The sequence below is a fragment of the Teleopsis dalmanni genome, chromosome 1 (genome assembly GCF_002237135.1).
Source record: "Teleopsis dalmanni isolate 2A chromosome 1, ASM223713v2, whole genome shotgun sequence".
Classification (NCBI taxonomy): domain Eukaryota; kingdom Metazoa; phylum Arthropoda; class Insecta; order Diptera; family Diopsidae; genus Teleopsis; species Teleopsis dalmanni.
Genome location: NC_051846.1, coordinates 20,361,615 through 20,377,801, shown reverse-complemented (window position 1 = coordinate 20,377,801; position 16,187 = coordinate 20,361,615). Strand labels below are relative to the sequence as shown.

Here is a 16,187-nt window from a genome sequence, read left to right as displayed (position 1 = left end):
AGTTGTAGCATCATTTGTGTGCAAATAAAATTTCAGAATTTTGAATGAGTCTTCTACTTCCTTCTTGGAAGGCTGATGAGCAATTGCATCCACTGAACTCTGATCATTATTTTCCGTCGCACTTAGAATCGAGCTATAATGCTGTATAATATCGGCATCTGTAGGAAACCTTGATGCACAAATTTATTTGTCAAGCTCAATTTAATCGTATAAGTAGCATTAGAAATTATTTTATTCACTTTAAACCACTCTGTCAGCGACTGGCATTTGCACAATGAAGCAACATAATAGACTTCCCCTAACACCAAAATGAATTCTTACTTAAAACAAAAATTCGACTTAAAGAATGCACTTTCCCATATTCCTACTGGCACGTGACAATATTTTTATCCGAGTTATAGAATTTTGAGTTATGGAAGCAGAATTGTATGTAATTTGCTCTCTAAACCCTGTTGCACTCTTTTTAGTTCGAGTTATGGAAGTTTGACTGTATAATATTTAAATGATAAATACTTGGATAACTTTTTTCTTGTTCAATTATATTATATTAAAACTAATATACTATAACTAATTATGTTCTTCCTCATATATACATATATAGCTTATAAAAAGTGATTTCCCAATTCTTCATCAAATTTTAACATACGTCCCAGAGCAAGAAAATTCGGAAAACTTTTGTGAGTTTGCAAACTTCTTAAGATTGTAATGTAGATTTTATTTATTTAAGAATATGCCAAAATAATTATAATCCCCACTAGTCAATAATAAATAAAATTAATATTTAAAATGAGTATTTGAGGTTCCTTTTAAAGGAACGGTTATAACACTTTATGCTTTTTTGTACTATGGAATAAAATACTTAAAAGGACAATAATTATTATTATTATTATTTCCCTTTAATTGCTCATTTTGAAGATAATTATTTTTTAATTTTTTCGAAGAGAAATTACTTCAAACGAATTACAAGAACATTTATGATATGTCTAGACACATTATATACCTTAAAGCAACGTATTTTTTTGTAACTTTATGGCTAACAAAGAAATATCCTTGTAAGATATAAAGGAAAAAATATCGAAAAACTTTACGATACAAAAAATTTAATATTGAAATATAAAAAACCAATTTAACTTTTCTAAAATATTTTTGAAATTTTCCTTTCTGATCTATAGAAATTCTTTTCTGTTTATTTTTTATTGGCATTTGAATAAAAGGTTTTATTAGCGCAACAAGTAGAAAAGTAAAATAAGTTAAGAAGTTTGCGCCCAAGTCAGAGAGCAAACAACGCTTAATAGAAAAATGTTTCAGAGCACAAAGTGTATCTCAAGTCAAGAACATGCCAAACAGTTGCTGTCTTATTAGCAGGAATTCATCCTTATCAAAGGACAACAAACTGACAATCACAGAACAATAACAAAGCAGCATTACTATTCAAAGTAGCGGCAGCTGCTGAAGTTTTGATTTAAAAGTTTTAAGAATTTGAGATACTTCGAGCATTGTTGGTATACGCTTTCATATTCCTGTGGTTTGGTAATTGTTTTGTTTTGATTGGCACGTTCAACTACGCCGAAGGCACGCTAATACTACGCCTAGTACTTCCCGGAATTGTGGTGTTAAGCTGTTGTGTCTAACCTTCGTGTCAGTAAACATAGCTGACATTTTTCACTTGAATAATTTTACTGAATTTTACTGAAAACAGAATTTTAGGCATTATGTGTGGTAAAGGTTTCAGCTTTTGAGGTTGTCTAAATGTAAGTTTCGGTGTAGGAAATGCGATATTATAATTACATTACACAAAAATCGTTAACTTTTTAACATGAAGTTAACACGTTCACACTAAGAGTGTTGATTTGACAATTGGTTGGCTGATTGGTAGTGGTGTGGGCGTATGAGTGATAAAAATTGATTCCAATTATTGCTCCTGAAGCAAAAGTTTATTATTTTTACTTAAATTATTATTTGCTTGTTATGCTTAAATTTAATCCTTTTAAAATTAAATACAAATTATATTCTCTGATATTATTAATTTACAGAGAATTTGTACGGTATGTTATGATTTACGACTAAATGTTTGCATGGAATGGAATTTGTTTTACTATTTAATTTATAGCTTGAAGCTGTATTTCCACAGAAGTAAAATGAGATACATTTGTGTAGTTTACAATTTCAAAATATTTTTCAGAAATATTTAACAATGGAATACGCTATGTAATTTCCATGGGCGTAGTTAACAAAATGTGATGCTGGTAGTTACAATAAAGGAAAAGAAAAAATTTATAGAATGTACTTTATGAACTGCATAAAATAGATTTAAATGAGAAATTTAATGCAATTCTTATATATAGTGAAATTTTTTTTTTTAAACATTCTTTGTTGTATAGGAATAGTGCAATCTCAACTATTAATAGATAGATGTTAAGTAATAAGTGTGCGAGTTTAATAAACCAGTGTTCAGGTCCCATAATAAAATTTTTAACCGAAATGTTTTTAAGATCTATACATATTTCAGTGATTCGGACATACTTTTAAAGATGGAACTTCTTAAATTAAATGCACATCTTCTAAAAAGTGCTATAATAAAGAAAAAAAATTTGTAGAATAGTGCATTATAAACAGCATAAAATATACTTAGTATCTGAAATTCACTTCAATTCTTAATGGAATGGAATTCGTCAAAAATATTGCATTTAACGCCTATTTCACTGAGTAGGACAGACGTATGAAGAGGGTACTCTTTAAATAAAATATCAATCTTTAAAAAAGCGCCGAGCAGTAATAGAACAGATGATTGACATATTCTCTTCTGCCTATGAAATGCGGTAAAAATCGGTATACCTTTTTATAGGCCTATCCGCTTTACTATAGAAAAGCGGGTATGAAAATAAAATTCTCATGAAATATGTTAGTGAGAGTGAGAGCAAAATAGAATAAGCAGTTGTTCTGTTCTTTTCTGATAGTAAATGAAATATTTTATATATATATATAGTTCGAACTATGTGCTTTCTGTACGTAATCATTAAATGAATTAAAATTTTATTCGATTTGTAAACCTTGTGAAAATATTAGAGAAATACACAATGGGTGTTTGTAAAACTGTGTGATCTCTGTGAAATTTTTATGTTGCCATTGCAAAATGTGCCCAGAATGTCTCAGTTAACCACAGGTTAACTAATAAATACACCGACATATTATTTAAAGACTTAATACATTTTGATTTGAATGTTGCAAAAATATTAGCGAGAAGCACAATGGCTGTTTGTTTATCAATAAAACTGTGTGCTTTATAATAATGAAGCAATTAACCTCAGGTTAACCGTTTAATTCACTAACACTTTATTCGATTCTTAAATGTTGTGAAAATATTAGCGAGATACACTGCGTGATCTCTGGGGAATTTTCAAGCCGCCATTACAAAATATGCCAAAAATGTCTGGATTAACCTAAGGTTAACCATTAAATGTACTGACATTTTATTTAAAGACATGACATTTCGATTCTTAAATGTTGCGAAAATACTAGCAATAGGAACAATGGTTGTTATTGGTTATAAATAAAATTGTGAGCTTTCTGTGTTATTTTCAAGCCACTGTTTAAAAATGTGCTAAGAATATCCCGGTTAACCTTAGGTTAACCTATAAATCCAACGACATTTCAATTAAATATGTGCGATATTCCGACTTAAATATTGTGAGAGTACCAGCAACGGACATAACTACTGTTGAGTGGGGTTGTTAGTAAAATGCTCAACAATCCCACTAAAAATTTCTTTATGACGAGGCTATTTAATAGAGAGATGGATGGCAATTTGTATGTAAGTTTGGGTTTATTAAAAAAGTGGTAGAAATTTTGTGGTCAACGTTTCCACAACCTCAACAGAGCTTTGTACAGTATCTCGTTTAATTAGAAATTAAAAAAATTCAGTTTTTACGACAGCTTATAATCATTGAAAATGAATAATTGTGAAAGTGAATATTAGTGAATTATGCTTCAAAAATAAAAACAAAGCAAAATGTTTGAAATTGTTAGAATATTTTAGGGTCTAAATAATGAAAAAATGATTATTAAAAGGAAATGTTGTTCAATAAGACAAGGAAAAAATCATTGAAATCGATATTTACTTGTCAGCATTACTCCTATTCGATTACTTCATACGTTTTTGGTATTTCTTAAATGACGTAAAAGATAGAATGGGAATATGTATTTAATTTTGTGGAAAAGCCAATTATGTATAGAAGTTTTTTTATTAAGGAATTAAATAATATTTAACATCTATACTTTTATGAGCACCAAATTGTTTTAAGACTATGTAATATAGAGAGTCATGGTCACGTCAAACGCTTTTTATGCCTCGACACGTTGGTCAAAACAGTGTAGATTAGTAATAAAAGTCTGAATTGGCAGCTATTAGGAGTAAATATGTGTATTTTTTGTATGGATATGTACGCATATCCACACAAAAATTAATATATTTTAAATTGCGTCAAAAAAAAAACGTACCAAAAGAGTAGTAAAAGTAGGAAATTGACAATTGAAATTTGACTCTTTGTACAACATGTCTTTTCATGGTCGTGAAAAGTTATACGCCTGTCTGTATAAAATGGTCCTTATAGCGCATAATGCTCGAATAATGTAATAACTAATGTAAAATAGTGAAGTAAAGGTACATACGATTATTGATTAAATAAGTACCACAATAGAATGGGTATACACATGGGCGTACACTAACTTTTTTTAAAAAAATTAGTAGAAAACTTTTCTCACATATTCTTTTTTGATTTTGTTACTTACTAATCAAACCAGCTTCATATATATGTTTTACATATGTGTACTTACATATATTTGAGTACATATAATATTAAATTATATTTAAATTTTTACTCAACATTCATTCGAAAAAAAGTGCTTTTATACTCATCACACAAACACACAAAAGCATTTCATTGATCTCCATAATTAAAATTAAAACAGTTTTAAATTAATTAAAATAATGTTTAACAACTGGAAAACCGAAAGTTTATAAATTTAATTGAAAATCATTGCAACAAAGTTCTTCACCTTCCCCAAAACGTCATAGTCATCTTCATCAACACTACTTGTGGCCTGGTTCGTTATCATACGCATAAGCGCACGTCCAGCATTTTTACATAGATTAACGCCACCATTTCCATCATCAATAGCAGTAGTAGTATCCACATCACTAACTTTACTGCTGTTACCAGCTACAGCAGTCCCAGTAGCATTGCCACTTCCACTACTGCCACTGAACAATTTTGTTACGGTCGATGTATCTTTATGAGCAAGCAAATCAGTTGCACAACGCGCATTAAAAGCTATAGACTCCTTACGTGCCAATAGCCCACCACTATTACTATTGTTGCCCAAATGCAATTGGCTATTGTTATTGTTATTGGTATAGTAATGCATCACAATACTGGGACGTTTCGGAAAGTCATCATCATCAGAATCATCGGATGTGATGCCATTTATTTTATCCAAAGTTTTTGGTGGTATTTGTCCAGGCGTGATGTGTTGCCAAGTGGGTTTTATAAGTGATTCTCGACGGGTATTATAATAATCAGTGCTCTCTGTTGGGTTTGGTGAGGATGAGTTCGATACTCTACCATTTAGATTAGCAGCAGCATTGGTGGTTGCAGCATTCATGGCATTTAAACTAAATGCTGTGCCCGCTACGGAACTGGAGCGATTACGGGTTGATGAGCGACGCATTTTGAAGCTGTTTGAATAAAAATTTCACTAAACATTTAATTTTTTATTTCGAATTATTTATAATTTTAATTAATTAAAAAATAATGCATGTTTAAAAATGAAGTGTTTTTTTTTCGGTTTCATTTCCTTTGCAAAATTTTAATGTATTTACCATAAATTATGTATTTGTAAATCAATTTCTTTGGGATATTGTGCGCTGTTAGTTTATCTACTTTCATATCTGGTTACGTATTTCCGTACCTTAATTAGAGTTATTAAATTTCCTGTTTAATAATATTAACAAGGTTTTCCAACCTGTGACATACTTCCGTTTTTAATACGAGTACAAGATAAATCAATAAAGGGAATTTTACTTTATTTTTAGCTTCGCATTAATGTATTTTTACCTTGTGGAAAGTCGCAGACATTTGCTTTTATTGGGGAAACTTTTTATAAATTTCGAATTTACGTTCATAGAGCTTATTTTTAACTCCTCGACGTTTAAAAATATATCACACGCAAAATGTGATATTTCAGGTTTATCTACCGCTCTGCTTTGGCAATAAAACATTTCTTTGGCAACAATTCGACTTAAGTTTGGATTGCATATTTTGAATAAATCCGTAAAAGTATTTTGTAAAGATTTTAAGCAGATAATAATGGTGAATGAGCACATTGGATGACACCAACGCAAAATTGTTCATAAAAAAACAGAACAAGGAAACAAGGAAACAAAGGAGTACTCGTTTAAGATCCAATAAAATCGGATGTAATATTATTATGGATGTTAGTACATATAAAACGAAAAGCCTTTTAGGCTTCAGCAAACATGCAGTTCGCTTACTTACTGGAGTACTAGCGTGGCACTCTGCCATTGCACCTATGCTCCAAAGGTGGCGAATTCCAACAAGCGGATTATGCAGGAGTTGCCAAGATGAAGAGGAGGTAGAATCTATCAACCGCTTCTTCTGTCTCTGTCCAGGACTTCAGGCAAAGCGACTTCAATGTCCCGGGGATCGCTTTTTCACTGACTTGGAAGAGATAATGAAAGAAAACTTATCGGATCTCCTCAACTTCATCTGGAAAACCAAATTGTTTAACAAGGATTACAAAGGTTAGCAACTCGCCTTTCCCGGCAAAATTTTTGAGGGCATCACAATGGGCAATATATGCCTCCGAGTGGAAGTGCTGACAACGGTTAGCACGCGCCTTTCGAAAATAACCTAACCTAGTACATATAAAAGTGAAAACTATATATAAGATTTCTACAAGAAAAAATCATTTATTTAGGGAATAATGATATCAATATAGAGAATTTAGAAAACATACATTGGTTTGATAATGTTAGGTTATATATTTTCATCTTTTGATTTAGTGATCTTCAATTAAAAGTTATATATTACATATATTCCTCATAAAGTTTTGAAAAACTGAAATATTTTGATATAGAAAGCTAAATGAGTACTTTGGTGTACTAATCCATTTTAAGCTTAGAAGAAAACGAGATTTATAAGAAAACTATTAATATTCTGTCACTGAAAGCTAAATAGGTGTTCTGGTTCACACATTCAGTTTAAAGCCTTGCAGTGCACATTTTCTAAAGAAACCAAGATTATAAGTAAACTTATTATTTAAATTTCTTAAATTTAATATCATATTTCTATATCACGGCATCACGCTCTGTCAAGAGCAAGGATTAAAAGAAGAAACAAAAGTCAACATCTACAATATGCTTTGAAAGTATAAGAGGTATGTTAAAGATGTCACATATTTCGAAATTCTATCAATAAAATAAATGATCAATTCGTATTGTACTACTGACAATTTGACAATTTGAAAGACTCCACCTGACAAATATTGTAGAAACTCTTTCAATTCAATTAATTTAGATGATGCCATGAATCTAGTGTCTTATACAATTTTTACCAATAAAGGCAGATATTTCAATGTCTATTAGGATTAGAATCCTTCACGAGGATCTAAAGATTACAACAATAAAAAAGTATGGAAGAAAAAAAGCATTGAGAAGAAATTCTTCAATAAAGACATTTGTCAACTCTTCAAAGAGGTATTGAGGGTCTCTAAACCATACATGACAGCAATTCCAACACATGTTTGTAGGTCTTATTGCTAATATATTGATATTGATTTCTATTAGAGAGTGATCTATTTGTACTCTAATTAGTACAGAAACGTTTACATTTTTTGTGAAGTTTAATTTGAGACCAGTTCAATCTGTCAATCTTTCGAGATTGTATGGGAGATAATGAGTTCACTTTTAATATTAACCGTTATATAGGGTGACAAAACATACTCTATCTGACAAAAATCTTCAGTTAAAACAACAAAATTTTGGATGTTTATAAAAACTTGGTCTTAGTCTTTTTAGGAATGCACATTTTTCAGATATTATAATATTTTACTGACCCACGGATAAGTGATAATTACTATGGACATATATATGACTCATAATTATATTAAATAGAATATGATAAAGAGAATATGTTTATGTATTAAAGTTACACGCATTGTCATTTATTTGTAGCCCAGTAAAAGCTGTAACTTTTGAAGAATTTATTTAATTTTGGAAGACTACTGCAAAGATTTTGTGTCGTCTTAAATTTTGATACATTGTTTTTTGTTGTATAGATTGTAAAATATTTCTCTAAAATAGCAAGAATTCTTTAAGCTAACTCTCAACTTCTCGACTTTGTCTTCAGTTAAGAGTAGAGTTCTAGGGTTGGAGGTCTTAGCCTCAACTGTTGTAACGAATGATATTTATTTGCAAAGCGGAATGTCTTCTCTTTGTGGTAAAGACAAACTGTGGTACTAAAGATCTAATGATCAGACTCCTCTGTTTGAAATGACAGCGTGAGTCACTGTTATTTATTTTTAAATCTATCTAGTTAATTTTTAATAAAATAACACTTTTTTAAAAGCTAATAATTTGTATTATGTTATATACCTATATATTATAAATTGTGTCTTAAGCTTGCTATGAAACCCGATCAGTTGTTGTGGAAAATTTTGATGATGATTTAAAGATTATATATATTGACTATTCGGATTTTTTCGTCTATGTATTATAAGCTTGATTGTTTATATCAAATACTTATTTTTAAAACATATTACGAATATTTTGTCTTGTGGCAATCTAAGCGAATATCCATTCTTTGCGATTTATTGTACATTATCAATTCATTTTACGTTAGCAAAATATAGATTACTTTCTTATTTTAATATTAAGTGTAAAATTGAATTTGATTTAGTGAACATGTGTGACACATATCACAGCTATAATCTGATATATTGCGATAAAATGAAAAAAAAATAATAATAATAAAAGACAAAAATCCGTATATATACATTGGCACATATGGTTTTAAGATACACAATACATGTGAGTGGGAAAATGATAAACTTAATTAACATGTGCTTGAATCCTTAGTCCTGACATTTTATTTTTTTTTGTTTTCTTTTCAACAATAATTAAATTTAATTATCCTGCAACATATGGCAACACCAAGCTATCAACCACCATAGCTTAATTAGTTATGCCATTAATTACGGAATTCGTATAAGTTTAGAAATTACAACGAATTATTTTCTTGGTGGAAGGATGATTTGCCAGTGCCAGTGATTGTGTGAAGATACCCGTATTTTTCTATTTATTTGTAGAAAATTCTTATGGTTGTTTAGATTATATATTTTCCTTGAATCTGCTGAAAGCTAAATTTTCCTTGAAACTGTTTTGAAAGCTTACGGAGGAAAATTTAAATCGCTTTTCTTAGAAAAAAAGAGAATTTGTTGTGCAAAACGTGTATCATTTTTAAGGTAAAAAATCATAATTTCAATGAAAATTAAATAATGCATAAGAATTTAATGCTTAGTACTGTTATTTTTGTTTATTAAAACAAATTAATTTTTAAATAAGGTATAGATAAAAAAGTGTATTTAATTTCTTGTTTAGAAACTCTACCTAAAGAGATTGATTTTTAAGATGAATATTATTTAGGGTTTTATACAATTAATGGAATAATTAGTTATAATTATTCCGATTTAATAAATAATTTTTTTAGATAGAAAATGACCATCATGGATATACAAGCATGATGGTATGAATAACGTACCTTTAATATTTTATCTGGGTTTTGCTAAATTCACAAAGAACTAGGCACCATACTTAACCACATGAGTTTATTTTGCACATGAGTTTATAAAACTAAAGTTCGAAGAGGTTATTTCAGTTTAAGAAGGCGGAATGAAAAGAAAGTCCACTTAAAGAGTTACAAGCCATACGTACAATATATCAGCTTTTCAAAAATGTCTGAAGAAGTAATTGGACTAAGAATTTATATAGTTGTTTTGTAATCAGATATTTTAACGCACCTAGCTGTTTCCTTCGATGTATCCTTAAGCGCATCAGTTTATTATATTAATTTAATTAATTAAAGACATTCTTTATTGTTGTTTTGAATAAACTAAATTACTGTACTACCTTTGGATTGCATTTGGTAAGTAGCCAAGTGAAGTGGAAAGAGGATGGCGTCTGGTTTTGGATTAAATTAGACATAAACATAACAGATGTCACGGGATCTTTTTGAACGCCGCTAGGCATGTATTACAAGAGATTCGACAGTGCAGGCCGAACCTAACTCCATGCCGTTCTACAGTTCAGGATTTTGTTACAACAGATTTTATCTTAAATATTTCCAATTTACTTCTGTTTAAGAAGTTGATTGTGCTACATTTCGGCCATGTAGCTCTTGTTCTGGCTGCTGAAGAAATATGAGTCCAATTCCTACTTGTCTATATTAAAAAATGGTTAACTTCCGTCTGTAGCTGACACGAGCAGGGATTAAAACGAGAGGTATCCTACATCTACGCGTTCGTTTTCTGCTATATTAGAATGTCCATAAACCAACACTAGAGTTAACTTGGCGCTACTACTTAGTCCGTTAATAAATCGTCAACATTCGTGAATTATTTTAGACGAGATACAGACTGCAAAAATACCTTTAATAGTTGCCTGACTATTAGTGAACATATACAATTCCTTTTCCCTTTTCATGAAAATCCATATTTGTAATAAGAGAACAGGTCTTGAGGATAGTAAAAATTTTTGCATGTAATATTGAAGTATTAGAGATTTAGGGGGTTCATATTTCGTTCTATAATATTCTTCTATAAAAAGGTAAAAATCTAATAAGCGACTCTTTAAATTAAAAACAAAATATAGAGTTTTCGAACAGTACTGAATTGTAATTACAAACATTTTTTATTTATTTTTAATTAATTGAATTCTTGGCTGTTCAATAAGTTGTTTCAAGTATTCCCAAATACCTATCGTCAGTACTAATAAATCAGTATATAATCAATAAATAATTTTTTGATACTGCAAGTGCCAAGGGTTGAACTCGTAACCTGCCAAATGTGAAGCTCAGAGTCAGTGCTCATTAGCCAACTAACCTAAAACCGTACTTGACTTATATGTTCCAACTTGTGGTTTTTTGTTAATCTATGTTGTATTAGAACAAAATCATAAACCAGCTATAGAATTATTGACTTAATTAATTATAATTATTTTTAATTTTAATATTATTTTTTTGTGCATGCATTATTTATTGTTTTATTTTATGTTGTGCTTTCTTGTATAAGAATATAATCTAGGAAAGTAATATAGAGACTGGAAATTGAATATATTTTTTTATTCATATTTATTTCCATTATAATTCTATATTAAATGTAATTTTAATGTCAATTATGACTTTATTTTAATTAGTAAAATTAATTTAAAAAAAAAATATTTTGTTGTTGCATTTCCGTACTGTTCGAAACCCTCTCCATTAAATACAATTGTGTCTATACTATATAGTCACTGTCATCATAAATGACGTTAAAATCAATTTTATTAAAAAAAATATATCAATAATAATTTTCAAACTGTTTATAAATATCTTATCAAGTATTTACGAGCTTTACGAGTATTATGTACACAATGGGTGAAATGTAAAGAAATATTTATGAACTTCCAGTAAATTCTATCCAATATAAGAAGATTTATCAGATTTTATTTGTACGGATACATAATGCAAGGAATACGGATAAATGCATTAAATTTTTGAAACAGAAACACGTGTAACTTCCTTTTATTCGAACCTGATATTCACTTCGAAATTTATTTATTTATGAAAATATTATAATTTCCTCCGCAAAAATATACTTTCAAAGATGGATTTAAGCAGCTTTGCATAAATACTCGGACTGATAATGTAATGAAGTAGTAAACCTTGTAAGTGCAAATACCTCAGCATTACCACAGTTGCACAATAGAACAATTGATTTTCAGATAATTTTATATGATGTTTTTCCTCGATGGCTGCATGCGTTGGAAGATTACAAGAGGATGAAATGTAAGCAAAAGTTGTTAAATTTTTAATTGCAGAGTTGCAGATTATTTCCAAGGTGCATACGAAACGAAACTACTGAAGGTTCGCAATTGACAGGAGTAAATGCAATTTTACATAATTCGTTATTAAAAGGATTAGTATTTGCTCCAAAAGGGTCTGTGTTAAATCAACTCATGTAGAATATAACGTTTTTGCTGAAAATCTAATTAAATCCTCATATAATAAAATTAAATATTAATTAAGAATTGGATGTGAAGTACATATGTGGTGCTTATTGCTGCTGCCTTGGTTACAGGAGAACTGCTATTGTTCGTGGCACATCATGGCCAAAATGCAACGAAAATTCAACTTAATTCCGACACATTTTCACCAACAACCGGGTTTTTCCCGGGCTTCATTGCAGTGCTGCTCTTTTGTTTTGCAAATATTGAAAGTAGCAAATTGATGCTGGAAAATACGTATCGCACAAGAGAAAATGTTTTTAATTATTTCAAGTTTTAAGCAAATTCATTTTATAATTCAATGAAATTAATTTCAAATTATTTTAGCTTTTCCCATAAAGCACAAATTTCATACAAGTATTTCAAATATTTTGTAGGAGTTTTTTATGTCAGTTTTTCAATATTGAAGAGGAAAAAATACTACGCTTTCCTTGGCGCGTGTTAAAGAAAATTCCTTGAAATTTATTTCATCATAAAAAAAATGTTTTTTTTTTAAATTAAAAAGTGATTAATTTGCTTTGCAGAAAAAAAATAGACTCCAATTTATAGTCTTTGGAGGTTATCGTTTCCAACAAATGGCAAAAAATATATTAAATAAATTTAATGTATATAGATTTAATATTTATTTTATATATATTCAACCTTTAATGCTCATATCAACAAAAAATAAAATAAATTTGATTTAAGATTATGAGATAATGTGCTATGAGTTAGGAGTTATGAGTACTCTAACACACCAACTTTATTCAATGTAATAGTATTTGAAATTATAGACTTAATAACATGTGCACGAAGAGATTTATATCTTCATTTGAAATATAATTGAAGGCATCTAAATTGATACAGTCTTTATCCCTACACTTACTAATTTGTTAACCTACTTAATAACCAATGACGAAGTTAGTGCTACCAATGTTGCCACAAAACTGGAGAAATGGAAACTGCTCTACAAATGTAATACGTAATATACGATCTAGCCCAAGGTGTTGCCTCTAAGAATACTAGCTCTATTTTCGTTCCGTGTTTTTCAACAGAAGTAAATTTATCTTAGTTAGTTGAAGTGGAAGGAGAAACGAATCTTTCTGAATTTGACAAGAAAGCTATTTTTATTCCAGAATTCCTCATAACAGTAGGTAGAAGAATGATCAAGTTAGAACCAGCCAGAAGCATTGACAAATGCGAATGTCCGGCCAATGCTAATGCTGGAAATATTGTTATGAGTTATAGAAAGGGACACCCAGAAACTTAAGCCTGATTCTGGATAACCTTGGATTGTGGTGTCTTTTCTTCGAGCGCCGGTAAACATATGCTACAGAAGATTTTACAGGGTAGGCTCAGCTTCGCTCTCTGTTAAAACAGATATTAGTCTAAATATTTCCAATTTGCTTCTGTGTACCAAGTCAGAGGTTCTGCATTTGGAAGATTTGGAATTGATCGATTTGATTAATATAATTAAGTTATCGCTACTATCCTAATTTCATTTCTGACGTATAATGCTCAGTGGTTTTCTTAGTAGCCAGGCTAAGAGCTACAAGGCCCCTATATTGCAAATATAGCCTTAGGGCTTATACATAGAAGCAAATTAGAAAAATTTAAGTTAATATCTGCTCTAACGAGACAGTAGAACGAGGTGGAGCGAGTCTTAGCACAGGTTACCGAATATTTTATAGTAAATGTCTACGGGCGCTGAAAGCTAAGGCACCAAATCACCTATTGTATGCATATCCAGGCTTGTCCAAAATTATGCTTAAGCCGATGGGCCCCCCAACGAGCGCATACTCGACGATATTTCCAACAACCATGCGTTCGTCAATGCTGCTTTTTAAATACCCACCCTTCTAGCTACAATTAAGAGGTATGTGAAATAAAAACGAATTTCTTAGCTTATTAAGGAGGATTCGTTACTCCTTCGACTCTCGCTGCTTACTTACATACGCTTAATGGTCTATGCAAGGCAGTCCATCAACCAGTTACCCCACATTTTTTCCAATGATTAATTTTAGAACGTGTTGAATACACAATAATATTCATTTAAGGTAACAAATAAATCTCAATTAAATTTTCTATACAATATTTAAAATAGTGAAATTAAAATATAAAGGTAAGTTCCCTCATTAAAGCAATCGAAAGTTCAGCATTATAAGCACATAACCAACCTAAAAGTATGCTTTGATTTGTGTACTACAAACATTTAAAATCTTCAAGTTTGTTGATAGGCAAACAAGCTTCAAGTAAACAAAAGATAAAATCTAAATTGTGGCGGAAGAACTTTGAACCAATTTAATTTAAATTGAATATATTTCCATATAATTTATCTATACAACTGAAGTGAAAAAAAAATAAATAATTAGAGATTTTATAGATAGGATAGAAGGATTGCAGTGGTTGCTGTGCAAGTACTTATTCCTTTGATAAATTAACTGACAGAAGTCAGGGGCTATAATAAGATTGGAAAGAGTTGGGATGAGTGCTCACAAAGAGCAACAAAAAGAGGATTCTAATCATCGATTCGCTTAATATGTACAACAAAATTCTGTTATTAACCTACTTGCACATAATACAGTTAAGGTTTGTACAATGGAAGCTTTCGTAGCTGTTTTTCTTTCTATTCCTGCTATTGCAGATGTTGGTGCTGGTGTTGCTATACATATTTAATTCCTGCGTTTTTTTTGTTTATTCTCGACTGATGTGTCATTAATAAAACTACACTTGATATAGAGTAGTTGCGCAGCCACAAGTTGTTTACGCAATTAGATATCAGACCGTTACCTTGAAACGTTTAGAATGGAGTAATTTTTGGTTGACTTACACAGGATTGAGGTTGTTATATTTTACGTCTGTATTCTTATGTTTATATTTGAATATTAATTAGTTTTTAATGCCTTCGAGAAAATTCTTAGTATGGTACGCATAAATTTTGCTTTGTTTAACATTATAGAGCTGAAGGTAAGAAGAACAATGAAGACTGAAATAATGAACCAAACAAAATTTAAGTTGATGAAGTTTAAGCTGAATTAGCGTTAAGGGAACAGACATAGCATTTCTAGCACTCAAATTCTATAAAACAAAGGAGCCTAATTTTCTCCTGAGGGTGCTTAAATTATGACAAATTTTATTAAAAAACAAATTGAACTTTTTTTCTTCATAACATTTAGTGCTAAAACTGTCTTCTTTGTTTTAAGAAAACTTCAGACTGACAATTGTAATTGAAATGCGTAAATTTTAATATTAAACTCAAAACAATAATAATTTCTTAATAAAAACAATAATACAAAAATTTACATAAAATTTGTAAACAAAACAATAAAAATTAATTTTTAAATTATTAAATTATAAACTGAAGTTATTACTTTAGTAAAATGATTATTGCAATATAGTAATGTAAAAAGTTTGCTAAGATTTACTTAGAAAATAAATCTGAGAAGATTGAGTACAACTGAAGAGGTTCCTCAAATTAAGCAATTAAATTTTATAATGGTTATAAAATAAATTACCATAGCTAAAATTAATGCCTAATAAAATATTTGCAGTTTTGCAGACTTATTTTAATTACATCGTTTTTTAGAAAAGGAAAAGTTATTAAAATTTGATTTGAAACGAACAGGTAAGGAAATTATGGATTTTCGGTGTATTTTTTTAGTATCTTAAATAGAGTTTTTAAATACAGTTTTGAACTGTTATTTTTAAATAACAAACAAATATAGAGTTAATCAATCTCAGTCAGCGAACGCGGACGCAATTTAATATGGTAGAAGTTAGAAGTCATAATACAGGACAGTGGCGGAGCTAGACGAACTCTGCACGTCGGCGACATCAGAATTGCATGGCCCCCTTTATAACCTAGTAGTAA

At 30.0% G+C, this 16,187-nt stretch overlaps 3 protein-coding genes across 4 annotated transcripts in view; 2 read left to right on the top strand and 1 right to left on the bottom strand.

The window, feature by feature from the left end:
• The window catches only part of LOC119677864 (collectin-12-like), a 321,969-nt gene that overhangs the window by 28,095 nt on the left and 277,687 nt on the right, over nt 1–16,187 (top strand). The gene's annotated exons all lie outside the window — the stretch shown is intronic.
• The window catches only part of LOC119668724 (trichohyalin-like), a gene marked incomplete at its 3' end in the record, with an annotated part of 281,901 nt that overhangs the window by 64,181 nt on the left and 201,533 nt on the right, over nt 1–16,187 (top strand).
• On the bottom strand, nt 5,023–5,727 carry LOC119677897. Its single transcript, XM_038089473.1, has one exon. It carries the CDS (start codon nt 5,725–5,727, stop codon nt 5,023–5,025), a length of 705 nt encoding a protein of 234 aa, XP_037945401.1.